Raw genomic sequence first — 26,467 nt, forward strand, 5'->3', positions numbered from 1 at the left:
CACACACACACACACAAACACACACACACACCATTCTCCTGCTTCCTTTCTTGTTCTTTTCTTCCACTCGTGTGACCAACTATCCTGATTTGCTTGGAACGGAGGGATTTCCTGGGACCTGAGCACTTTCAGTTTTAAAACTAGGAAAGCCTGGGATGATTTGTCACTCTATTTAAGCACTTATCACATCTCATAGGCTCTGCATTTTAAGTAGTTATTTTGTTGTACAAGAATAGATAAGCCATTTTTGTCTATCTCATTCACTGCTGCATTTGCTTCTAGAAGATGCTCAGCAAATATTTGTTGAGCGAAGGAATGAACTCACGGCCAGCCTGGTTTCAGAGACATTGTGCCAATGAGGTTTGTTGTTCTTGGGCTTTTAAAAATACCCTACAGCAAGGAGGTAGCCTCAGGCTGGGGGTGCAAACCGCTGGGACTGGCATGGGACAAAGATAAATGACTTGTCCATTTTGCCTCTTTAAGGGCAGAGCCCCACTGTGGCTGGCTGGCCTGATGGGAAGGGCTCAGGATGTCAGGGCCCACACTGGGGCCACTGGCACCCCCTAGTGGCCCCTTGGGAAAAAGCAGCCTCACCCACTAGCCAGAGGGCCAGACAGCAATGCCCCTCCCCCGCCATCTTTTCCCTCCTGTCTCTCCTTCCCTTTCCCTCTTTCCCACTCTCCTCCCCTCTCTGCTTGCCTTGCTGCACTGTGGACTGACAGAAAGAGCTTTGACATGGCTCTGGCACCCGTCAGCTGTATGGCCTTCAGCCAATGACTAAACCTCTTTAGGACTCAATGTCCTCATCTGGAAAATGGGGATTATAACTCCTGAGGGTAAAATGAGCTAATCCATGGAAAACGCCCAGCACGGTGCCTGACCCGTAGGTGTTTATTATTTATTATTAGGATCACAGTCATGCCTGGCACTTGACAGGTGCTCAACCATTGGTAGCCCGCCCACTCTCTTCTTCATCTGGGCAACCCAAGCTGCACATCAGCCATGCACTGGTCATCCTACAGCATTCCTGTGCCTCCTTCATCCCAGATCAATGAAGTCAGAATTTTTTAAACTTTATTTATTTATTTATTTATTTATTTATTTATTTATTGAGAGAGAGAGAGAGAGAGAGGGCACACAAGCAAGGGGAGGGGAAGAGAGAGAGGGAAAGAGAGAGAATCCCATGCACTGTCAGTGCAGAACCTGATGTTGGGTTCGATCTCATGAACTGTGAGATCGTGACCTGGGCCAAAACCAAGAGTTGGACGTTTAACCAACTGAGCCACCCACGTGCCCCAAATTAGAAATCTCTGTAATGGATATAAGCATTGATATTTTTAAAAGTTTTAGTTCATTTTTATTGTTTTAGTTTTTTGGGGTTTTTTTTCAGTTTATTTTTTTAATGTTTATTCATTTCGAGAGAGAGAGGAAAACCATGAGTGAGTGGAAGAGAAGAGAGGGAGAGAGAATCTCAAGTAGGCTCCATACTGAGTGCAGAGCCCAGCTAGGGGCTTGATCCAAAGACCCTCAGATCATGACTCGAGCCAAAATCAAGTTGAGTTAAATACTCAATTGACTCTAGTTTATTTTTATATTTATTTTTTTTATTGGTATTAAAATTTTTTTTAAACGTTTATTTATTTTTGAGAGAGAGAGAGAGATAGAGCATAAACAGGGGAGGGGCAGAGAAAGAGGTTGACATAGAATCCGGAGCAGGCTCCAGGCTCTGAGCTGTCAGCACAGAGCCCAACACCGGGCTCAAACTCATGAACCGTGAGATCGTGACCTGAGCCACTGACTGAGCCACCCAGGCACCCCTTCACTGGTAGTTTTTAAAGCTCCCCCAGTGATGCTAACGTACAGCCCAGGCTGAGAACCATACTGGGGACCAACAGTCCGGGGCTGTCTGGAACTTTCCAGGTTTCTGTTAAGTCCTATGTCCCAAGAGCCACTTGAGCTCTTGGGCAAACAGGGACGCTGGGTTATAACCTCCCCAAAGGAACAGACCCACATTTTCTGAATCCCAAATCAACACACCACAGTCTGGGCACCAATGACTGGAAATTGGTCGTTTGTTTGTTTTTTCAAGTTCTTTTTTTAAAGTAATCTCTACACCCGAGTGGGGCTCAAAGTTACGCCCCCGAGGATCGAGAGTGGCGAGCTCTACAGCCTGAACCAGCCAGGCGCCCCCCGGAAATCAGCTATTTGAAAACTGCGCTTGGAATGGTGGATCTCAGAGCCAGAGGAGAGGGTGGCCGGCTGTGGGTCAGTCAGACAGGTCCCCGTCATCGGACCCCCTGGGGCTCCAGCCACTGGCCGCCCGCTCCATGGCCTTCACCCAGCGGTCCCTCAGCTCCTCGGTTTCAGCCTTGAAAGCGTACAGCTGGCCTGACTGCTGCAGCTGGAAGACGCGGGGGTCTGCGTGGGTCCCAGCGGTCACCCGGTAGCCCAGCAGGGGGATGGAGGTGTGAGCCCGCATGTCCTGGGGGGGAGGAGAGAGCCATGGGCCGCTGTCTTTCTGTTCAACCCCAATGCCTCAGACGGCCAATGCGAAGGTGACAGCCACATCCCCACCTCTCACTCCCCCCCAAACACCCATGAAGCAGGTGGACTGCTGGGGGGGGGGTGCCTCCAGGCAGAAGAGGACGGGCTACCCTCTGGACAGAGTCTGGACCCAACCCTGAAAGCCACTAACCTTGACTGGAGGGAAGCGCGTCCCCCCAGGGGCTCGGCCAACAATACCCCCTCCCCCCACACATGCAGGGAGAAGGCCGCGGTCTGGGAGGCAGTGGTGGCTTTACCTGGGGGGCAGCGTAGATGTAGAGGACGAGGGGGTCATCCTGCGGGATCACACACCAGCCCCGGGGGCCGCTCTTGCCCCACTTGTCCCCCACCAGCTGCAGGAAGCTGCACATCAGGCTCTGCTCGGACCCTGCCGCGGACCCTTTCTATAACCAGAGAGAGAGGCTGTCAGGGAACAGAGCGCCCACTGTGTGACAGACATTGGTTTGGGGGCTTGACAGTCACGATTTCGAATCCTTGCAGCAACCCCGGAAGGAGGGCTTGTTTGTCCCCGAGCCTAGAGGTCCCATCCGGGCCTGTGGTCACGTAGCGGGTTGCTGGCAGGGCCGCGGTCCAAANGGAGGGGGCAGGTGCTAGGAGGCGCCGGAGAAGGGAGTGGGCCGTGTGGCCTGGCGGGCAGGGAAGGCGTGAGCAGGGGGTGGGGGAGACCGGAGAGCCGGCAGAGGCCCGCGGAAGGGAACCACCCTGGGACCTGGGAGCTGTGTTCAGCTGGAATGCGGGGGTCAGGGGCGGGGGTTCTTCTACTTCCCTGGGACAGTGGGATGTCACCCTGGCCTTTAACCGGGGACAGGCAGAGGGACAGTGGTAGCCAGCCTCTGGGCTGGGCAATGCTGTATCTGTAGCAGGATGTGAACACAGCTGGCGCCCCATAGGTGCTGATCGGCAGTGAGGAGGAGCAGGGGGAGCACCTGGGGGTGCGGGGAGTGGCCCAACCAGCCCCAAGGCGGCAGAGGCCAGAGAGCTGCCCCCCAACTTGCTGGGTGACCTTGGGTAAGTTGCCTCTTGGTCCTGGGTCTCCATGGGACAGGTCCCTGAAATCCCTTCCACTTAGAATGGAGTTTCCAGTCTGCCCCTTTCCAGCAGCAGGACCCTGACCTGAAGCCTCAGTTTTCCCAACTGTAAAATGGGATCAGTGACACGGGCTCTCTTCACCTCCTGAGACTGCTGGGCAGGGCGCGGGGATACGGATGGGAACTGTGCAGGGAGGTCGTTGTGGTCATTGGATGGGGCCGGAGGACAGGTGGAGAGTCCAGATGACAGCCCAGAGCCAAAGTTTGCTTCCGTTTGGGGACAGGCCTGGCTCTGTTTGGGGGGGGGAGGGGGAGGCACCGTGGGCAGAGAGAAGGATGGGGAGTGTGACCACAGCTGGCTGGTTCCTCTGCACGGAGGACAGCGAGGACAGCGTCCGCACACAGCAGCTGAGTGGAGGTCCTTGGCCCTCACCTCCAGGATGCCCCGCCTCCTCTCGTCCTTGTCCCCAGGGAGCACGCTGCCGGTGAGGAAGGTGTAGCAGTGGAGGCAGACGCGGTTGGCCCTGTTGTCGTCGTATTTGAGCTCAGCCCGGTAGTCAGAGCACTTGGCACACACCACCTGGGGGAAGATGAGCAGGAGGGGCTTGGGGCCCCAGGTGAGGCAGGGGTGGGGGAGGGGAGCTTGAGAGCAACTGGGACAGGAGAAAGGCAAAGCAAGCTTGGGGAGAGGGATGGAGGCAGAGACAGGCGGTCCATGTGCTAGCACAGGCCTAGTGGCCTGGAGGACATGGCAAGGGGTGGGGTGATGAGGGGGAGGAGGGGAGAGCTCAGGCTCTGGCTCCCTCCGCGGGGGAGGCTCAAAGGCAGGTCCCCACTGCAGGTGCCTCTCACCCCTTTTTGTAAGTGCAGCTATTCATCCCAGGGGCTTCAGGGCACTGCACGCAGTGCTGCAGCTAATTCACTTCTCCAAGCTCTCCCTCCCCTCTGCATCTCACCGGGTTGCCCTCCCCCACCCCCCAGTGAAGCGCTGGGCCTGTCATCCCCTCCTGACAGCAAGGGGGCGGTCACTTGCCCAGGGCCACCTGGCTGGCCCTCCACACGTGGGACAGGTATTTAAAGTCCCATGGTTTAGCTTTAAGATTTGTGTATATTTTGCATTCCACTCAATCCTGTTTTAATATAAAAATGGTGGGCTGGTTGTTTTTGCCGCCATGTGTACTCTGTGGAGAGGGGCCCGCCCGGAGCCCAGCATGGAGGAGGCCCCCAGACAGGCCAGCAGGGCTCATGCTGGGAAGGCCAGGAAAAAGAGGCGCGACAAGACTCGGAGAGGAGCATGGGTGCTGCGGGGTGTAACTTCCAGGGAGACTGGGGTGTCACAGTGAGCCTGGGATGTGGGATTGGAAGTGGGGGGCCGGGCACCGAGATGAGGCGGCTCCTCTGGGTGGCCGGCACAGCACATGGCCCGGGAGGGACCCACCGAACGCCTGGCCTGCCCCACCCTCCCCAGGATTCCCGTCTAGCAGGTGAGGAGACAGAAACTGGGCGCCCAAACCACCGAAAGGATGACTCACAGAATACAAAGGTAGGCGCGGGCATGGGAAACCCCGAAATTGGGCCAAGGGGATCTCAGGTGGCCCCACACTGGGGGCTTCAACTACCTTGGGGGTATTTTAATGTATTGAGATTTAACTTGTTTATCTTGTGAGTGTGTATTTATTTTCTCCTCCACCAGCTTTTTATTTTGAAAAATTTCAAACCTACAGATAAATTTTAAACCTACAAACAATAAATGACACATGATACTGCCCCCATCACACTCACCAATTCTTAACATTTTTGCCACATATGCTTTATCTGTGTGTGTGTGTGTGTGTGTGTATTTTTCTGAATCATTTGAGTATAATTACAGTCTTCATGGCACCACACCCTCAAATATGTAGCTGGTATCTCCTAAAAACACGGGCATTTTCCTGCCCGTGCATAATGTCATGGTCATACTTGGGAAATTTCGCATCGATATAATATTATCTATAGATGGCTTGTGACCAAACTTCTCCGAAATCCCCCAGAACGACCTTTGTGGCTAGTCTTGTTTTCCCATCCACAGTCCAATCAAGGATCATACATTTCTTTCTTTTTTTTTTTTTTTTGCCTGATTATTATTTCTTCCACGTACCTTGAAGGCAACGTGCATGGGTATTGTTATTCTTTGTGCCTCTTTGTATTCCTTCACGATTTTTCATCATTTTTGAGGAGGTACTTACAAAGTACTAAGTGTCCAACCCTTCTTCACAGGCGTGCATCACCAAGAACAGTAGCTAATCCCCAGATCCTTTCTACTGGGTTCTGATAGAACTTGTCATGGACATTTGAACACAGGTGTGTTCCCCAGTCCTAGAGATTTCCTTTGTGTCCCAGTTGTGGTTTAATACATTTTGGGGACACCTCCCTGACTGGCCCCAACCTGCCAGGCTGGTCTCCTGTCCCCTGGAGGTCATTAAAGACTGAGGTCATAAAGGGCTTCTCATTTGCAGAGTAAATGGAAGGGGTCGTGATGCCAACAGAGAACAGCTCGAGTACAGCAGGTGCTTAATATGCGGTGCAAAATCCGGCTCAGATAACCCTGCCGGATAAGAGCGGACAGGTCCCTTCCTCAGCCAACGGGTGGCTGCTCCTCTGAGTGAGCCCCGCCTGAGCTGGTGAGGAGGGAAAGGAGGAGGAGAGGGAAGGCACTGAAACTTCTTTGCTGAGTCCTCGCTACCACCCTGGAGGTAGGTATTATAATAACCCCACTGTACAGGTGAGGAAACTGAGGCCCGGTGAGGAACAGAACTGACCAGGTGCTGGAGCACCGAGGACTTGCCAGGAGAGGAGGGGACCCAGGGTCCAGCCAAGAAGACAGGAAAGTGGCACCGGGCTGCTGAGGCAGTGGGTGCAAGGCCTGAGACGGGCTGAGGGGTGTGGGTGCCCCACCTGGAACGGGAGCCCCTTTCCCGGGTCTGGGGCTCCCAGGAAATGGTGGTAAGAACAGATGAGCTATCAGGGCCGGCTCTGCGAGTGTCCTGATGCTTCTGGGTTACAGGGGTGGGAGCCGGCCCAGTTGGCGGGGAGGGGGGAGAGACCCTGGGCAGGGAAGGTGGAGGCAGAGGAGGGACGGGTGGAGGCAGGGGTGCCGGCGGGACGACTCACGTAGCCGCAGGCTCGGCAGTGGTGGCGGCGGCGCGTCAGAGCGTTGAAGGGCTCCTTGCAGCGCATGCACATGGTCACCATCTTGTCGCGGACCCACTGCGGCGCCCGGAGGCCCAGCTCCTCAGACTGCAGCTGTTGGGCGGCAGGGGGCGCACTTCATGCCCCCCTTCTGGCCACGCCCCTGGCCCTCTGGCCACCCGCTGGTGGCAGGGACTGCGTGTGCTGTGCTTACCAGCGGCTTGACGCTGACCGAACTGACTCGATGGCAGGTCAGTCTCTACTACTCCCCTTTTACAAGTGAGGAAACTGAGGCCCAGAGAGGTCAAGGGACTCAGCAAAGACACCCAGCAAGTCAGAGTTTAGAGCTCAGATTAGAAATCAAGTCACTGACGCTCTGCGCCTCCCACCCCCACCTCCCCTTGGTCTTAACATTTCTCAGACACCGTCAGTCCAGACCGGTACCGCCCCACCCGCGCAAGCCGTGTGGACGGGAAATCCTTCCTAGGGATGGTTGCACAGACAGGCTCCCCAAGGAATGCTTTGGGAATGGGAGAAGCGTTGGCACTGAGTCTCTGATGTCGGGGTGGGTGGGAGTTCCCTGGCCCCTTTGAATCACTCCTGGTGGGTGACACTGCCCTGCCCTCCCAGCTGGGCTGGGCAAAGAGAGGGATAAGCGTATGTGAGGCTGGTGGCTCCAGTGAGGGGTGCAAAGGTTTCATTTACCTCCTGCTCCTGGGCGTCTCCCTCAGAGCCCTGGACCGCAGCCTTGAAGGTTTCGTTCCGCTTCTCGATTTGGTCAATGGCTGCTTGGCAGGCCTGAGGGGGGCACGGGAGGGGGTGAGGGGGGTGGCGGGGAGGGCTTCCTCATCTGTCCATGCATCCACACTGTCCACACAGACACTGCTGAAAGCCTCTGGGTACCAGGATCACCTTGGATTCGACACTCACTGGTGGACTCAAGGGAGGAGAGACTGTTAGCCCCAGATTACAGATGTGAAAACTGAGGCTCAAGGACATTATGCTGCTTGCCCAATCCCACCCGGCTGGGCAGTGAAAGGCAGCAAGATTTGAACCCAGGTCTGATTCCACCCAGACTGACTCCTGAGGAAGCACAGGGAGTAGCTGGGCATGCATGCGCGCGTGCGCGCGCACACACACACCTACCTCCCCCCCACCACGAACATGTACGCACTCCCCACCGTCCCCCTCAGCCTGGGTGAGGAGTGCGGGGTCAGAATCCTAGGGGCCCTGGAACGTTCTGATACCTGCATCCAGGAAATCATTTCCTCCTGGGACCTGCTCGGAAAGCAAACACAGGTGTTGAGGAGAGCAGCCCCTCCCAGTCCTGGCCTGCCCCCCCCCGCCCCCCANACTCCGCATCGCTCAGCTCCCGCACCTGTTCCGAGACGTTTGTCACTCCCTGCCCCCCCTCCCAGACACTGCGGAGTGGATGGAGGTGGATGATGCCCACGGGACAGGGATCGAAACCTTGTCCACGGCCTTCCTAAACCCGCAGGGCCAAGCACAGGCACCCGCAACCAGGCTGCACCCGGAGAACACGGGCTGTAAAGGCTCCTGGAACTTCAGCAGCAGCTAAGTCGGCCCAGTGTGAGGTAGGAGTGACGCTTCCTCACAAACCAAAAGCGCCAACTGGGTCATAAATTGGGTTTGGGGTCATGGCTTTTTCAAGGGCTGACCTAAGGCCTAGAATAAGAGCCTCCACCCCCCACAGTGAATGAAGACATTGGTTGCCCAATACATAGATCCTACAGACCCCCACTTCCTGTCTTTCACTGTTCCCCTTGTCGCAGAACCCCATAGGTCCAAGGTCACTGTGAGGGCTGCCAGTCAGACGGCGCTTACCATGTGCCGGCCACTAAGCTCAGTGCTTCTCCATACCCGTTCTCTTTTTATGTGCACAACCGTGAGCCGCCTGAGTCACTAACACTTAGCCTCTACGTGCCTCAGAGGACAGAGACAGGCAGCGACAGCCTTGCACAGCTGAATCTGGTCAGGCCTCTAGGCTATCTGCCAGTTTACGAGAAATATGGGGGACCGTGGGACATGTTGATGACACCACAGGGACGCAATCGGCAAAATCCAGACTGAGAAACACTCCCAGAGAATGAGCTGGTTTAATTAATTAATAAAGGAGAAAAAAGGAAAGGAGTGTGTAATGGATTAGAAGGGATGTAAGACACTTATCACAGACGATTCAAACAGATCAGCTGTGAGAACACATTTATGAGACAGTGGAGGAAAACCAAAGGATCTTAATATTATTAAATAATTATTGTCACCTTTTATGGCAAAAAAAAAAAGAGAGAGAGAGTCCTTTCTCTTTCAGACACATACTGAAGGGTTTACAGGTGAAATGATTATGCATCTGAGATTTGCTCTTAAATAATCCAGTGGAAAGTGGATTAGGGAGGAGAATCCTGAGGAAACAAGCCAGGTTTGGGGTTAACAATTGTTGAAGCCGGGCGATGGGTGTACAGGGGTTCATTGTACTGCTTTCTCAGCTCAAAAATGTCTGTAATAAAAACTTAAAGCAAATCTTCACAGTAATCTTAGGAGACAGAGAGAGAGAGAGAGATGTTATCACCCTCCTTTAGGAGATGTGCAGATGGAGACTCAGAGAGGGCAGGAGACCTGCCTGAGCTCACACAGCATCTACAGGGTAGAATGAGGACTCAAATTCAGGAGGAAGAACATCTATTTCCATGCCACTCCTGGAGCCCTCCAAGCACAGACCTCTTCCAGGCAGCGTGGAAGGGAGAGTCATAAAGGGAAACTAAGGCATAGACAAGCACCCCAGTGTGGCAGAACCTGGTTGTTCCACTGACAACTTCAGATTCCCTGCTGGCTCCCAGCCATGCGGTGGCCAGGCTTTCGCACACTTTGGGGGTGGCCCACCGCATCCCAGAGAACACTGACTCTGGCTACGTCCTGCCCCGCATTAGGCCTGCTTTACCTTCAGGCCCACAGAATCAGTCCATTCCCTCTAGAAGGAGCCTGACGTGGTTTGGACTTGAACTCTTGGCAACGCGGAGGCTCCGAGGGCTCATACATGGAGCAGCTCATGTGCAGGGAGGGGTTTGAGAAAGCCCCTCCCGGAAAATGGGCCTGCCTGCACCTGGGAAGAGAAAACCTTTCTCCCTGGGGATGATCTTGGGAAATCTAACAAGACTCCATGACTAATTGGGGAGGGAGAAGGGAGGGGGAGAAGAGAAATCTACGGTTTGGGGTCCAGAGATAAAAAGAAATATGATGCTTTTAGTAGAAAAGGGGGAACTGAGGAGAGCTCCCCACCCGAGGGTGAAGGATCACCTCTGCTTCTGGAGGACAGTTCCCAGGCTCTGCTGTGTCCAGTGTCAGCCACTCCCCAGGTCTGGGCCAGTTAGGGCACCGCTGAGCCACACAGTGCCTTTGTGCTAATTAGAAAAAGACACCCGGTCTTCAAAACACTTTACTGACATCTGTTGGCAAACTGGCATAATATTCAGGTTTTGTTGGAACAAGACACTTGACTGCCACCTGCCGGACAGTTAAGAGTTGTAAATAAAGGGGCACCTGGGTGGTTCCATTGGTTGAGCAGTCCGACTCTCATTTTTTTAAATGTTTTACTTTTTTCTGAGAGAGAGAGAGACAGTGTGAGCAGGGGAGGGTCAGAGAGAGAGGGAGACACAGAATCTGAAACAGGCTCCAGGCTCTGACCTGGCTGTCAGCACAGAGCCCAACGCAGGGCTCGAACCTACAAACCATGAGATCATGACCTGAGCCAAAGTCAGACGCTTAACTGACTGAGCCACCCAGGCACCCCTAGCAGTCCAACTCTTGATTTCGGCTCAGGTCATGATCTTGAGGTTTGTGAGACTGAGCTCTGCGCTGGCCTGCTTGGGATTCTCTCGCTCCCTCTCTCTCTGCCCCTCCCCTCCATGTCTCTCTCAAAAATAAATAAATACAAACTTAGAAATAAGAATTGTAAATAAACAACCCAGATGAGGTTTGCTCATCTTAGGGGAGGTATGCTTGTGCAGTGCCCAACCTGCATGAGACTCTGGGTATGTAACTGTGCCTTTATCCCTTCCTTCTTCCTATGATGGCATGTCATTAGGACCAACTCAGACCTTGGGGAGAATCAGCTGCTGAGAACTAGGTCTCCCTGATATCCAGAAAGGAGGAGGCTAGAGGGTCGTAGGCCAGTGGGAACCATCATGGTGATCAAAGGCCAGACCTGTCTTTAGACTTCAGACTCAGAAAATGCTTCCTGCACAGAAGTGGGCAGGTAGATAGCTCTGAGCCTGCCCGGCCTGATCCAGTCAGAAGGTGCCGTGCGGCCAACGGAACATCAGACAACGCTGCGCAGGGAATGTTCTCGGTGGGACTGACTGGTACCAGGAACCCGGTGCATACTGACCCCTCAACACATTCTCTAAGGTTCTGACGCTCTCAGTCCTGTCTCCATATATTTTCTCTTTATGACTCTGTTTTGGCCTCTCTATTTCTTAGCTTTTCTATCTGTCAATCTCTGCCTCTCTTTTTCTATGCCTGGGTCTCTGCCAGCCCTGAGACAGGGCTGCCTGTCTCCATGTCTGTGTGTTTTTCTCCTTAAACATGCCTTTCTCAGTCTCACTCACCAAGGCTCCCAGGCATGCAAGCCTGCACGCACTCCGGCCTCTGGGACATTCTGACAACTCAGGAAGGAAAGCTGGATGTCCCAGGGTAAAGGGCTGCATTCATAAAAGACCTCAGTCAGCTCGGGCATGGGGAGTGGACTGGAGTGCCCACGGGGTGCCCAGGCCCCTCTACTGGCTTTCATCATGCCAGGGAAGCCTAGTCAAGAGCAAGGGCAAGGCCCGCCTGCTGAGGGCTCTCAGAGGCCCAGGGTTCTCCAGAGGATGCAGGGTCCTGGCTCAACTCCTACCTGCACCTCCCCCCTGGGACAAGTCCTGGGAGGGGACAGGGAGGGGGTGAAAGGGGTAAGAGATGGGGAAGTAGAAGGGTACCAAGACAGGCAGCACCTGACCTCTGCTTCTCCCAGCCCCAGCCCTCAGGACACACCGGGACTCAGGAGTGATCAGAGAGGAGTTGTCAAGAAGGTTTCCCCTACCGACCCCCAACTTTCTCCACGAGGCCTACAATTCTTCATAAGTTTTGCCCCTCTGGGCTGAGGCCTTAATAGGTGGCAGTCCAGTATGGTGACTGGGGACGGGGGCTCTGGACTCAGTTATACCTGGTTTGATCGCTCAAACCAGGATTTGCTGTGTGACCCCCCCAAGCAAATTAGAACCTTTCTGGGCCTTGGTTTTCTTTTAAAAGGCTTTTAATTTTTTTTTTTAGAGCTGTTTTAGGTTCACAGCAAAATTGAGAGGAAGATACAGAGATTGCTTATGTACCCCTGCTCCCGCACACGCAGAGCCTCCCCATTATCAACATTCTCCACCAGAGGGGCACATGTGTTAGCACTGATGAACCTACACATCATTCTACTACTACTACTACTACTAGTGACACATCATTATCACCCAAAGCCCATACTTTACGTTAGGATTTACCCTCTGTGCTGTACCCTCTGTGGCTTTGACCAAATGAATAATGACATGTATCCATACTGTATCACACAAAGTAGTTTCACTGCCCTTATAATCCTCTGTGCTCCAACTACTTATCCCTTCCTTTCCACCCCTGGGAGCCACCAATCTTTTTACTGTCTCCATAGTTTTGTCTTTTCCAGAATGTCAGGTAGCCTTTTCAATTGCAGCCTTTTCAAACTGGCTTCTTTCACGTAGCAAAATGCATTTAAGTTTCCTGCATGTCTTTTCATGGCCTGCTAGCTTATTTCTTTTTATCACTGAATAGTATTCCATTGTCTACACAGACAACGGTTTATTCCTTATTTTTTTAATGGGATTGACTACAGATATACTCATGCACAGGCTCGTACATAGTTCATTCATTTGTAGTGATTCCCTGAAAACAATCTAAATGACCCTCAGTAGTAGGTTGGCTGAATGAACAAATTATAGTGCTTTCCACACACTGGGATCCCTTGCGGCTACATGGAAGGGTGAGGACGCTGCTGAAGTACTCATGTGCAGCAATCAGTAGAGTTAGCAGTTAGAAAAGCAAAGTGCAGGCACCAAAAACCATAAAATACCTAGGAATAAATCTAACCAAAGAGGTGAAAAATCTATACACTGAAAACTGTAGAAAGCTTATGAAAGAAATTGAAGAAGACACACACACACAAAAAAAAGGAAACATATTCCATGCTCCTGGATAGGAAGAACAAATATTGTCAAAATGTCAATACTACCCAAAGCAATCGGCACATTCCATGCAATCCCTATCAAAATGACACCAGCATTCTTCACAGAGCTGGAATCCTAAAATTTGTATGGAACCAGAAAAGACTCCAAATAGCCAAAGCAATCTTGAAAAAGGAAACCAAAGCAGGAGGTATCACAATCCCAGACTTCAAGCTGTATTACAAAGCTGTAAACATCAAGACAGTATGGTACTGGCACAAGAACAGACTCTCAGAGCAATGGAACAGAGTAGAGAACCCAGAAATGGACCTACAAACATAATGGCCAACTAATCTCTCGCAAAGCAGGGAAGAATATTCAATGGAATAAAGACAGTCTTTTCAGCAAGTGGTGCTGGGAAAACTGGACAGTGACATGCAGAAAAATGTACCTGGACCACTTTCTTACACTGTACACAAAGATAAACTCAAAATGGAGGAAAGACCTAAATGTAAGGCAGGAAGCCATCAAAATCCTAGAGGAGAAAGCAGGCAAGAACTTCTTTGATCTCATCCGCAGCAACTTCTTACTCAACACATCTCCAGAGGCAAGGGAAACAAAAGCAAAAATGAACTATTGGGACCTCATCAAAATAAAAAGCTTCTGCACAGCGAAGGAAACAATCGCAAAACTAAAAGGCAACCAACAGAATGGGAGAAGATATTTGCGAACAACATATCAGATAAAGGGTTAGTATCCAACATCTATAAAGAACTTCTCAAACTCAACACCCAAAAAAACCAAATAATCCAGTGAAGAAATGGGCGAAAGACATGAACAGACACTTCCCCAAAGAAGACATCCAGATGGCCAACAGACACATGAAAAAATATTCAACATCACTCATCATCAGGGAAATACAAATCAAAACCACAAGGAGATACCTCCCAACACCCATCAAAATGGCTAACATTAACAACTTAAGCAACAACAGATGTCGATGAGGATGTGGAGAAAAAGGATCTCTTTTACACTGCTGGTGGGAATGCAAACTGGTGCAGCCACTCTGGAAAACAGTGTGGAGCTTCCTCAAAAATTAAAAATAGAACTACCCTACGACCCAGCAATTGCACTACTAGGTATTTATCCAAGGCATACAGGTATTCTGTTTCAAAGCGGCACCAGCAGCCCAATGTTTATAACAGTTCTATCAACAATAGCCAAAGTATGGAAAGAGCCCAAATGTCCATCGACAGATGAATGGATAAAGAAGATGTGGCATACACACACACACACACACACACACACACACACACAATGGAGTATTACTTGGCGATCAAAAAGAATGAAATCTTGCCATTTGCAACTACATGGATGGAACTAGAGGGTATTATGCTAAACGAAATTAGTCAGAGAAAGACAAATATCACATGACTTTACTCATATGAGGACTTTAGGACACAGAACAGATGAACATAAGGGAAGGGAAGCAAACATAATATAAAAACAGGCAGGGGGACAAAACATAAGAGACTCTTAAATATAGACAAGAAACAGAAGGTTACTGGAGGGGTTGTGGGGGGGGGGGTTGGGCTCAACGGGTGAGGGGCATTAAGGAATCTACTCCCGAACCATTGTTGCACTGTATGCTAACTCTCTTGGATGTAAATTTAAAAAAATAAATTTTAGGGGCGCCTGGGTGGCTTAGTCGGTTAAGCGTCCGACTTTCGGTTAGGTCATGATCTCGCGGTTCGTGGGTTCGAGCCCCGCGTCGGGCTCTGTGCTGACAGCTCCGCGCCTGAAGCCTGTTTCAGAGTCTGTGTCTCCCTCTCTCTCTGACCCTCCCCTGCTCACGCTCTCTCTCTCTCTCCTAGAAATAAATAAAAATATATAAAACATAAAATAAAAGGAAAAATAAAAATCGCAAGGGGAAGTAACAGCCCCTACACTGTAGGGATGCCAGGAGAATCTGATGGGATGATGTGGGGCCCAGTCCATGGGGCACTATTATATAGGACCGCTGTCCTCGCTAATTGGTGGCCACCTCTGGATGGGGACATTCACGATCCAGCAGCTGAGCTGACAGTATGGACCCTTACAACTCCAAGTCTGGCCTGTGGACCTGCGGCAGCAGCATCACCTGGGGGGGTCCCACCCCGGACCTACGGAATCTGGACTTGCATTTTAACAACACTCCCGGGGGATTCATGCCTTATTAAAGTGTTCAAAGCACTGGTGTAAAGGGTAGGGAAAGCCGGGCGTGTCCAGGCTGGGGTGGGCACTGCCCCAAAGAGTGGGCCAGGCCTACAGAAGCCCACACGGGAGACCTCCAACACGGAATTTTTCCACCTCCCCGGTGGCCCAGGACCTCCCAGATTAGGGCTCCTGGACTGAGAACGCAGCGTGGTCCCTCCTGGTAATCTCCATACTCCATCCCACCTTTGGGATGAAGCCTGACAGTGGCTGGGGCGCCTGTCACTCACCTTCATCCCGGCCACGTCGATGCGGGTCCTCACCTGGAAGTGGGCGCCCACCTGGATGACCTTGGGCACGCAGTACAATAGCATGTTGTTGAACTGCAGGAGACACAACAGGATGTGCGCGTGCGCGGCGGCGGGGCGGGAAGGATGGTAGGTAGGGCAGGGCTTTCCTGGGGCGGTGGGCGGGGCACCACTGGGTCTCCCTCTCCACTGGCCGCGCCCGGGCTGCTCTCGGGAGTCACAGGTGTGATGATGAAAGGGTTGTCTGGCCCCTAATCCAACTAGGACTGCCATTGAAGGGCTGTCATATCTGTGGGCATCAAACTTACAAGGACTTTCTCCCGTCCAAGTACTAACCAGGCCCGACCCTGCTTAGCTTCCGAGATCAGACGAGATCGGGCGCGTTCAGGGTGGTATGGCCGTAGACTAAATTTACAAGGACTTTCTAATCGGGGCTCAGGGTGGCGAGGGCTTACGAGAGGTTACAGCTCCCTCCCCCAGACCTCCGGGCAGGACCAGTTTCCGGATTTCCAGGAGACCCCCTGGCTTCCTCAATGCAAATCTGGGCAGTTCTTAGCAGTAACCTAATTCTTTCCTGCTACACGTTCCCTAGAGCACAGATTAATAGCTCAGAGTTTGGAGTCAAACGGCCTGGGTTCAAAATCTGACTCTGTTGCTTCCTAGGGTGGGTCTGAGAAACCACGCAAGTGACTTGTCCCAAATCACCTGGATGCCCTATCAGGTAAGGACAGGCGCCAGGTGGACAGCAGGCAGGCAGGACCTGGGGCAGCGTGGCCCACAGACTTCCCTCCCCATGCGGGGTGGGCCCCCAGCATCCCCTTACCAAGAAAAGGTAGCGCTCCATGGGGTCACTGCGGCGAAAGGAGATCTTGAGGACAGGGCCTTCCCGGAGCAGCGTGTTGGAGGGATCTACTATGTCGTCCTCAAGGCCCAGGCGCTGGTATACTTCCCACAGGTCCTGTAGCCTCTCCTGGGACGGGGGTGCACCCTCAGCCAAAGCCGGGCAGGGCCCCCCTGCCTCTGAAGGTTTGCCTTGTGCGGACACGGACGGGATGGGAGGGGAAGGACAGCATCCGGCCAGGTGTCATGGGGTGGGATCAGGGGGTGAGCAGATAGAGACCTGGGGGGCTGAGGCAAGGCTGAGAGCTGCAGGGATGAGGTACAGGGCCCCCGCGGATGCCGGCTGCTCCCCCTACCCCACCACGAGGGCTGGCTGCTCACCATCTCAGTGATGGCCGCGTTGGAGTGCTGAGCGGCTGAGAAGATCATGTCAAGTGCTTCTGAAAGGGGGCGCAGGGCCAGAGTTATCTCCTGAAAATTGGGGGCTGGGGGCTGAGGCAGGAAGTCCTTGAGGCTTAACAAAGTGGCCTAGGGGGCCTGCCGTGAGTGACCGTAGGAGCGGCCCTGACTGTATAGCCTGGCACATGAGATGTTTGGATCATGGGGGCCATTTCCCACTCAGAGTGGAGACACTGGAAGCCACCATAGACAGGGCTTAGGCGTTGGGCTTCTGTGACTCTTGTGGCTCACCAAACCAATCAGACCCAGAGGGTGCTGCGGAAAGACCATGGGTTTTGGCATAATACAGGAATCGCTTCAAATCCCAACCCCGCCCCTTTCTGGCTGTGTGACCTTGGGCAAGTCATTTGATCTCTCTTGGCCTTCATGTCTACCAAAAAAAGGCTAATGGTGTAGATACTAAGAAGGTGCCAACAATCAATGTTGATAGCGGATAGCCATTCCAAGCATGTTAGCAGGTGTTCCGTAAATAAAGGGGAGTCACTCAGGCCTCCCCCACCCCCTGGATTTCCGGGGTGTGTCCTCACTCTGAGCATCCGCCCGGTCTGGGGCCTGGGCTGGCAGCTTCTGGATGTATTCCTTGAGCAGCAGCTCATAGCGTGGGATTCTCTGCACAGGCTCCAGCATGTGGTGCTGCAGAGTCAGGCTGCCGGAGGCCTCGCTGCTCTTGGGGAGAGATGGGGAGAGGAAGGGTGTGGAGGCGAGAATGGAGAAGGGCGGGGCAGGCGGCCCTGAGGGTCACAGGAGCAGGCAGGGCAGGCCGGAGCTGGTGGGTATGCAAACCGCTGAGCCTGGAGATGGCCACAATCACTCAGGGAAACTGAGCCAGGGCACACTGGGGGTGGCAATGCAGGCCCTGCCCCACCCCTCACCCAACCTCACCTGAATGCGGCTGATCACCTCCTGGAAGGGGGAAGACTTGTCGGTCCAGGTGGCCAGCAGCTCAGCAGCTCGCTCAAAGTTCTTGACGTACTCACTGTACATCTTCAGGAACGGGGCCAGTTTCTGGATCACGTCACCGATGCGGGGGGTGGCTGCCCTGCAAGAGGACCACCTGGGTGCTGCCTTCAGCCTGAGGACCTCCTCTTGACTTCAGGCAAGGCCGGGTTAGGCCAGGCTCTCTGAACTCCCCAGAACAGATTTCCGCTGCACTTCTGGGTGCAGGGACGGGGGCACGTGTCATCCTCGCCCAAAAGTGTATGGTCCATCCCCCCTTAGACTTTGAGCCCCTGAGGGCAGACGCCGTTCTCTTCCACCCCAGAGACCCAGCATAGTGTTGGGCCTACAACATGTATCCAGTAACCACTTGAGGGCTCCAGTGTAATGCCAGCGAGGGCCACATGCCAAGCACTGCTCGAAACACGCCACGTGTCTCATCTCATTTAACTCTGCAAGGGATGGTCACTGGGCCATCTTAGAGATGAGGAAATTGAGGCTCAGGAGATAAGAACGTATCCTAAAGGTCAGCCCAGGGACTGTTACAGTAGAGCAGCAAGGGGCCACGATCTGGCCTCCCTGAGTTTGATTCCAAACTATTTCACTTACTCTAACTGTGTGTTCTTGGACAAGTCCCCTAACCTCACTGTCCCTTGATCTTCCCACTGTAAAATAATGAGAATGGTTGTAGCCATAGGGTTGTCTTTGAAAAAAAAAACCACAGGAGTGCCTGGGTGGCTCAGTCGGTTAAGTGTCCGACTTCAGCTAAGGTCATGATCTAAGGTTTGTGGGTTTGAGCCCTGCATTGGGCTCTGTGCTGACAGCTCAGAGCCTGAAGCCTGCTTAGCCTGCTTTGGATTCTGTCTCTCACTCTGTCCTCCACTCCCTCATTCATGCTCTGTCTCTCTCTTTCTCTCAAAAATAAATAAACATTTTAAAAATTAAAATAAAAAAACACCACACACAAACCACCATTTCATTGTGAAAAACTTTAAACTAAAAAGAATATAATAATAAACCTCTATAGGGGCGCCTGGGTGGCTCAGTCGGTTAAGCGTCTGACTTTGGCTCACTCAGGTCATGATTTCACAGTCCGTGAGTTCAAGCCCTGCATTGGGTTCTGTGCTGACAGCTCAGAGGCTGGAGCCTGCTTCAGATTCCATCTCTCTCTCTCTTTCTCTCTCTCTCTGCCCCTCCCCCGCTAGCGCTCTGTCTCTCTTTCAAAAAAATAAAATAAGAACATAAAAAAAAATGAACCCCCATATATCCATCACTGTATTTAACAATAACAGACATTTCTCTCTGCTGAAGAATTTTAAAGGACATTCCGCACATTACGGCATTGCTTTGGCAAAATATATAAAGCAAGTAACTTCATCACCAAATACTACAGTGGTCATCTCTGAAAACAAAGACAGTTTCTTGCATAACCAGGATCACATAGCAGGCTGATTGGAAGATCAAATGAGTAATAGTAACAGTAATAGGTTATAGTAATAGTAATGTAGGTGAGAGTAGTAATAGGTATGAAGCCCAAGGCCGGGCATGTAGGGAGCCCTCAGTTAGCATGGGCTATTTCCATCACTTCCTAAGTCACTCAGCCTAGTGAGGACCTGATCCATCCCCTTCCCCAGGACACACATGCACACGCACACTCTCTCTCTCTCACACACACACACACACACACACACACACGCACGCCCACACCCACAGCCCCTCAGCACTCGTCTGTCCAAGCCCCTTACTCTGAGAACAGACACAGACGGAGCCCAGAGGAGGAGACTGTCATGGCCACACAACAAGGGCAGGCACCTAACAGGCCAAACCTCATGCCCTGGGGGCTGCAGTCAGGAGACCTCAGGGCTTAGGGGTGGACCTCACCAGTCGTCCAGCCTCCGCTGCAGCTCCGGGAGGAAGAACTGTGCGTGGAACTGGTAGATGGAGGAGATGTTGGAGAAGATGAGCCTGACCACATCCTCGGGGAAGGCCTTGCTGCTGCGGGCCTCCCTCAGCAACTCCTGGAAGAACACCTACAGCCGCCACTGCGTGTCACGGGGCCTGTGGCAGAGAAGAGCCACCCACACAGCCGCCCAGGGGGAGACAAGCACAGCCCAGGGGCTTTAGCCCCTCCCCTCCCCCCATCTAGGTTACTGAATGCTTTCACCTCTTCAGTCTCCCATCCTTGAAACAACCTCAGGAGATAGGGAGGGTTGTATTCCGGCCACTTTACAGATGGGCAAATGAAGGCCTAGAGACTCAGACCCTTGGCCAGAGAGGTGGCAGCTGATGAGTGTCAGAAATTGGCCCGTCTTGCAACTGTCAAGGTCTTGGACTTTGCCACGTCAAATATCCTACTCCTGGGATGCCTGGGTGGCTCAGTCAGTTGAGCGTCTGACTCTTAACTTTGGCTCTGCTCATGGTCTCACGCTTGGTTAGTTTGAGCCCCACATCCGGCCCTGCACTGATAGCACGGAGCCTGCATGGCATCTTCTCCCCACCCCCTCTCTCTCTACTCCTCCCCCATTTGCACTCTCTCTCTCAAAATAAATAAAAACAAACTTAAAAAAAAAGATCCCGCTCCTGATGATGTCCAAATATTTAACCCTCTTATTTCGGGCTTCTTTTTCTTTTTTAATTTTTTAAAATTTATTTCTGAGATGAGAGAGAGAGCGAGAGAGCGAGCGTGAGCATGGGAGGGTCAGGGAGAGAGGGAGATACAGAATCTAAAACAGGCTCCAGGCTCTGAGCTGGCTGTCAGCACAGAGCCTGATGTGGGGCTCGAACCCACAAACTGCAAGATCATGACCTGAGCTGAAGTTGGACGTTTAACCGACTGAGCCTCCCAGGCGCCACTTGTTTGGGGCTTCTTAAGAAAGCGTGAAGAGTTAATAATGGTGAGGGTGTCGAGTGTTGGGGTAACGGACAAGGATGCTGTGCGGGGCCTGGAAGCATGTGTGCGGTCTGCTACACGTGAGGCCAGCCCCCGCACTGGGGGTAGGATGGCAGGTGGTATTAATGCACTAAATCCTGATTTCTACCCTAACTTCAGCCAACAGGGACTGAAGGTCTGAGAATCAAATCCCAGGTCCTAACTCTCAACTCTGGTGAGGTATACAGAAGGGAGAGCAGGGGTGGGGTGAGGAGGCCTGGGTGCTGGGCTCAGGACAGGATGGGGCAGTATTCTGGCCACTGACCTGGTCTAGCAGATGGAGGCGTGCCACATAGGCCTTCTCTGTCTCCAGCAGTTCCTGGACGATCCTCTTCTCCTCTGGCTCCTGCAGGGGGGTTGAGCGGGAGAAGGAGAAGGAGAGAGACAGCTTTGGTCGTCTCCAATGGGGACCGTGGATGTAACCTCCAAAGATGCCCCAGTGGTTGGCCACCTCCCGGCACTCATGCCCTCCCACAATGCATCTGGGCTGGCACCGGGATCGCTTTAACAAAGGACCCTGTCAAAGGGCAGGAGTGAGGTTGTGCTGGTCCTGGGCCTCAGGCTCAAGAGAGCCGGAAGCTTCTGGAAGCTTATGCTGTCTTGGGAGCCATGAACCACCATTCTGGAGGTCTGGCTGATAGAGAGGCCATGCTGAGGCCCAGAGACTACATAGAGAGAGCCAAAGGCCCTGCTGTGCCTGCACCCCAGCTGAATCCAGCCTCCCACTGTCGCTGCCCAGACACCAGGCTTGAGAGCTGAGCTATCTTGGGCATTCCAGCCCCGGCCACCATCGGACCCCAGCCATGTGAGAGACCCTATTACGGACTGAATTGTGCTCCCCTCCCCAAATTCATATGTTGAAGTTGTAACCCCTAATATAACTGTATTTGGACATAGGGCCTTTGAGGAGATGACTATGGTTAAATAAAGTCATAAGGGTGAGGTCCTAATCCAATAGGTTTAGGTGTCTTTATAAGAGGAGGGACAGACACCAGGAGACCATGTGCATGAGGACGCAGTGAGAAGACAGCCATCTGTAAGCCAAGGTGAGAGGCTTCCCCAGAAACCAACCCTGCCAGCACCTTGGTCTTGGACTTCCCGTCTCCAGAGTTGTAAGGAAATATATCTCTGTTAAGTCCCCCGGTCTGTGGTATTTTGTTGTGGCAGCCCAAGCAGACTAAGACAAACCCCAAGTGAGACGGATAGAAAAACCATCCAGTAGCATTCCGGTCAACCCACAAAACTGTGAGAAATAACAAGTCATATTCGACATTGTCGACTTGTAGACATTTCGTTTGGGGTGCTTGTTATGCAGCAACTGGTAACCACAGCATACTGATCGCCATTCCCATTTTATAAATGAGGAAAGAGGCACAAAGAGGCTACAGTGCTTTGCCCAAGGTCACACAGGAAGCAGAAGAGCCGGAGCGTGATCACTGGCAGTCTGGCTCCAGGGGACACAGTATCATGCAGCCTAACCCTTGAACTCCACAGACAAGGAAGCTGAAATCCGGAAAAGGGAGGTGACCTGTCCAGGATCAATCTAAGGGTAGGATCAACACTAATTTCTGTCTCTAGTTTGGGATTATTGCCTCTTGCAGTGGGTAAACTGAGGTCACTCCAGGGAAGGGTACCAAGTTCACAAAATGGAGACTATTCCAAGCCGTGGGGCCTTGGACAAGTTTTTAAGCTGTCTGAGTTTTGTGGGGTTATTTGGGGGTTTTTTTTGTTTGTTTTAGAGAGACAGAGTTGGGAGCAGGTAGAGAGAGAATATTAAGCAGGCTCTACGCTCAGCCTGGAGGCCGATAAAGGCTCGATCCCACGGTGCTGGGAACACGACCTGTGCCGAAACCAAGAGTCGGATGCTTATCTCACTGAGCCACCCAGGCACCCCTAAGCTGTCTGAGTTTCAATGTCCTTGCCTAAAAGACTCCTACAGTGAAGGGGATGTGAAATAATGAAACAGTGGGGCGCACTGTAGACATTTAATCAAAGGCTGGTAAGGCGGTAGAATCTATCTTTCAACTGATCTCTGGTGACATGAGACTCCTGCTTGGAGAAGTGCCGGTTTGGGCTGGGAGAGAATTTGCAGGAAGGAGGGCAGTGAAGGGGCCCCCCAGCTCCCCACATCTGCTCCAGCCCTCAGGCACCTGCATCCCTGGCCCAGGGTGGGTTCCGGGCTGGCAAGATTTCCTCCAGGCTCCGCTGGACAGCTTGTTTTTCAGGGAGCTCAGGTACCTCCTGCTGACCGTCCTGGGCTCAGACCCCAGGGTGTCCCCAGCGTCGGGCTCCGTCCATGGTTCTGCGGGTGGGGGAAGCCTGCACCCAGGGCGATGATGTTCAGTGTCTGGTTGGGAGACACTGGATGCTGCTCCTGGAGTCCTGAAGTGAACAGAACAGATCTGAGAGTTTCCTGTCTGTAAGGTAGGAAGAATAGCCCTGGCCAGGATTTAGGAGTGCTTAATGCACATCACAGGTGTGGAGTGGCCCCTGAGTGCCTGGCACGCAGGAGGAATTTGCTAAGTAAAACATCCACTTCTTTCCCAACATCTTCTTGCAGGGAACTCCAAGCTTCAAAATGAGTCAGTGTAGATTTGTTTTGATTTCTTGGAAACTACATACTTCCTTGTTTAAAATGCAATGAGGAACCCTTCTTTGTGCATATAGTGTGGCCCCAGGTCACCCTCACTTGTACACCTCATCGCTGTTTTAAGTCTTTGCAGCAAGAAAGCCCCTAAAATCCTAGTAACTTGTACTTGGAGAGAAGGTGGGAGCCACGGAACACTCTAAAGGGAGGGCAGAGCTGCTAAAGCTGGGACTTTTTAATGGGAGCTGTGCCTTCCACACCTCTAGTGGGTGGGTGGTGGGAGAAGCCAGTCTGGAAGCATTTCTCTGTTCCTCCAAGAATGGGCCTTTGAAGGGTATCTTTGTGTGTGTTATTCTACCTAATAGGGTCTGCAGGCCAGTTACATTATTTAGATAAAAGAGGTCACCTTCACTGAGTGTACCCCATGATTTGGGTTGTGCCCATTCCCATAGTATGGAAAGGCTTGCAATGGGACAGACAGTCTGGGCCATGGAGGACCAGACAGGTACTAAATCTCCAAAACTCTGAGAAAGGTTTTCATTGCCCCGGTTTTGCCACTAAGGAAACTGAGGTACAGGCAGCATAAGTAACTTGCAGTGAGGGGCTGGCAAAGGTGGGATTCAGATCAGACATCTGATCCCTAAACTGCCCCTCCCCGTCTGAGTGGAGAAGAAACAGGTCCAGAGGGTCAGCATGTCTGCCCCAAGTCACTCAGCTGGTTGGCGGTAGAGAGGATTGGAACCCAGGTCTCAGTGGCCCTTATGGGCTCCTCTACCCTCCGCTGACACCTCAGGGCCTGGTTCCTCAACCCGAGGAAACAGCTGGGCCTCAGGCTTTCTGTTCTACATTTGGTTTCAGCTTCTGCATTTCCCTCCAAGTGCCCCAGGCCAGCTTCTATTTCCTCTTCACCCCTCAGTTTCAGATCAGCTAAGGGGCTGGAAGACTTCACAAGAAAGCCAAAGCCAAGGCTGCTGGCACAGGGCCTCTCACATGATAAGAGGTGACTCTCACCCTTCAGACAAGGCCGCCTCTGACCCCATTCTGGTCTGAGGGCTGCCTCCTCTTGCCTGGTGTGGCCTGGGCCCAACACACATGCTGAGGGTCTCGTCTCCACTGGGCACACCTGGCATGCTGAGTGGGGTGGTGCTCTCTCCCCCACAGAAGGGGGCAGGGGATGGGGGTGGGGGACCAGGAAGGTGGTGCCTGGAGCTGTCCTTGGTGCTGAACGGAACGTGCTTGGCAAAGGACCCTGGGAGAGTCAGGGTAAGGTCCCTGGCTCAGACAGTTGAACTGCCCTTCTAGGTCCACATCTATGCCACATCCACCTTGAAAGCCACAAAGGCCTTGGTCTGCTCTGAGTGCCCTGAGCACAGAATCTAGGCTCCTCTCAGGGTATCTATTGTCTATGACCTGGCATCATAGTAATTCCATGAGCTTGGCATCCAAAGACAGAAATCGTGCCAGCAGGGATCACTCTTTCAGCTCCCATGTCTGCTAAGGTTCCTGTGTGATGCTACGTTGTGCCACTCACACCCCTTTCAAGACTGAGGAGCTCTTCTCCCCGGTTGTTGGTCAGAATTCTCCTTCCTGGAGGACAACTGCCTCATCCAAGGTCAAGTCCATATCCAACAACTAGCCCATGTGAGGGTACAAAGACCCATCGCTTTGCCTCAGTTAGAACAACTTGAGGGACATCTGAGCTTCACAGCAACTTGGGACAGGCTGGGGCCCCTGGGGCCCCTGTTGCAAGTGCACGCAGTTCAACTTCTCCCCATGCTGTACCCCTCGCCCCAACAGGTTTTGTTCCAAAACTATCCCGTGAAGCACACTTCTATCTTAGAGTCTATTTCCAGAGAATGCTACCTACAACATTCCCTAGCACAGCCCTGGGCTTAAGGAATGCCTGCAGAGTAGATTAATGTCACGCACACACACAGAGGCACACACACACCACCACCACTGCCAGGGCCACCAATGACCTCCACACACCTGGCCGTTTTTCTTTTCCTTCAGATGAAAGTCCCTACCCATGAACTTAAAGCCTTTTAAGCCTCCTTTCCTCTCTGTGCATCACTTCCCATCATCTATAAGATGAGAATAGAAATAGAACTACTCTCAGGAGGCTGTTAGATAATTAAATGAAGTAAGTGATAAAAATCACGTAGAAAAATGCCCCAAAGGTAGGCTGATGGTACATTCTGGTTTGCCTGATACAGTCTCAGCTTTTCTTATTGTCCCCTCCCTTCTGCCAAAAAAACTGAATGGCATCCGCTTTAAGTTTTAATTGTGCCCTGAGTTGAATGATGAATTATACGGTTGTCCTACTTATAAGGAGTAAGTGCTTGGTAAGTATTAGCTACTATTTCCAACGGGTGGAGTCCTGCAGACCAAACACTGTTTGGTCCACCCACGCTCGCTCATAACTACACACATCTAGACTCTCCCCAACGTATAAATTTACACACTCTTGGGGCTCCTGGGTGGCTCATTTGGATGAGCATCTGACCCTTGGTTTCAACTCAGGTCATGATCTCACAGTTCATGAGATTGAGCCCCGGGTCAGCCTCAGCGCTCGCAGCACAGAGCCTGCCTGGGATTCTCTCTCTCCCTCTATTTCTGCTCCTATCCCCACTTGCACACATATGCGCTCTTTCTCTCTCTCTCTCTCTCTCAAAGTACATAAGTAAACATTAAAATATATACATAGACACACACACTCTCACCACTGCCCCGTTCCTGGTGCCTGATGATGCTGCCTGATGCTGCGAGGAGCCCACGCACTGCCCAGACAGGAGGAGGTGTCCAGGATGGGCCCAGAGAGAGAACTGCTTGCTGTGAGGCCCCACGGCAGCCCTGGCCCTGATCCTCAGCCTGAAGACTGGGAAAGCCTGTGCTCCAGGGCCTGACGGTGGGCAGAGGGGGGCCCAGAGTGGGCAGAGGAGCTAGAGGGAGGCCACCAGTCCACCCTGGCGACCCTTCCCACCCCCACCACCCCATACCTGCTGTTCTCAAACACAGTGACCAGACTGGACACAGATGCCAGCTTCTCCTTACTCTCTTTCTCCATTCTGCAGACCTCCAGGGTGGGCCTCAACTACCTCTGAAGCAGGGAAGGAGGCCTCCAGCAGCACCCTCAGCCGCCCCCACCCGGGGTCACAGATGGGCTAAGGCATCCCAGAATGTGCTCCTGCCTTTCCAGAGGGTTCAGGAGGCCTGCCCCC

At 52.6% G+C, this 26,467-nt stretch overlaps 1 protein-coding gene across 1 annotated transcript; it reads right to left on the reverse strand.

Moving 5' to 3' along the window:
* Nucleotides 1-1,119: 1,119 nt before the first annotated feature.
* Nucleotides 1,120-26,467, reverse strand: FGD2 (FYVE, RhoGEF and PH domain containing 2). The gene is made up of 17 exons (XM_077754878.1): nucleotides 26,246-26,467; nucleotides 22,810-23,041; nucleotides 20,925-21,005; nucleotides 19,612-19,760; nucleotides 17,677-17,833; nucleotides 17,322-17,460; nucleotides 16,717-16,775; nucleotides 16,319-16,465; nucleotides 15,474-15,570; nucleotides 15,039-15,073; nucleotides 9,064-9,097; nucleotides 8,009-8,046; nucleotides 7,467-7,559; nucleotides 6,744-6,875; nucleotides 4,027-4,173; nucleotides 2,802-2,948; nucleotides 1,120-2,482 (listed from the first exon to the last, which is right to left on the reverse strand). Exons 1-17 carry the CDS (start codon nucleotides 26,311-26,313, stop codon nucleotides 2,267-2,269), a joined length of 1,971 nt encoding a protein of 656 aa, XP_077611004.1. The 5' UTR covers nucleotides 26,314-26,467; the 3' UTR covers nucleotides 1,120-2,266.

This window comes from Crocuta crocuta, unplaced genomic scaffold (assembly GCF_008692635.1).
Source record: "Crocuta crocuta isolate KB4526 unplaced genomic scaffold, BGI_CrCroc_1.0 scaffold132, whole genome shotgun sequence".
Taxonomy (NCBI): Eukaryota; Metazoa; Chordata; class Mammalia; order Carnivora; family Hyaenidae; genus Crocuta; species Crocuta crocuta.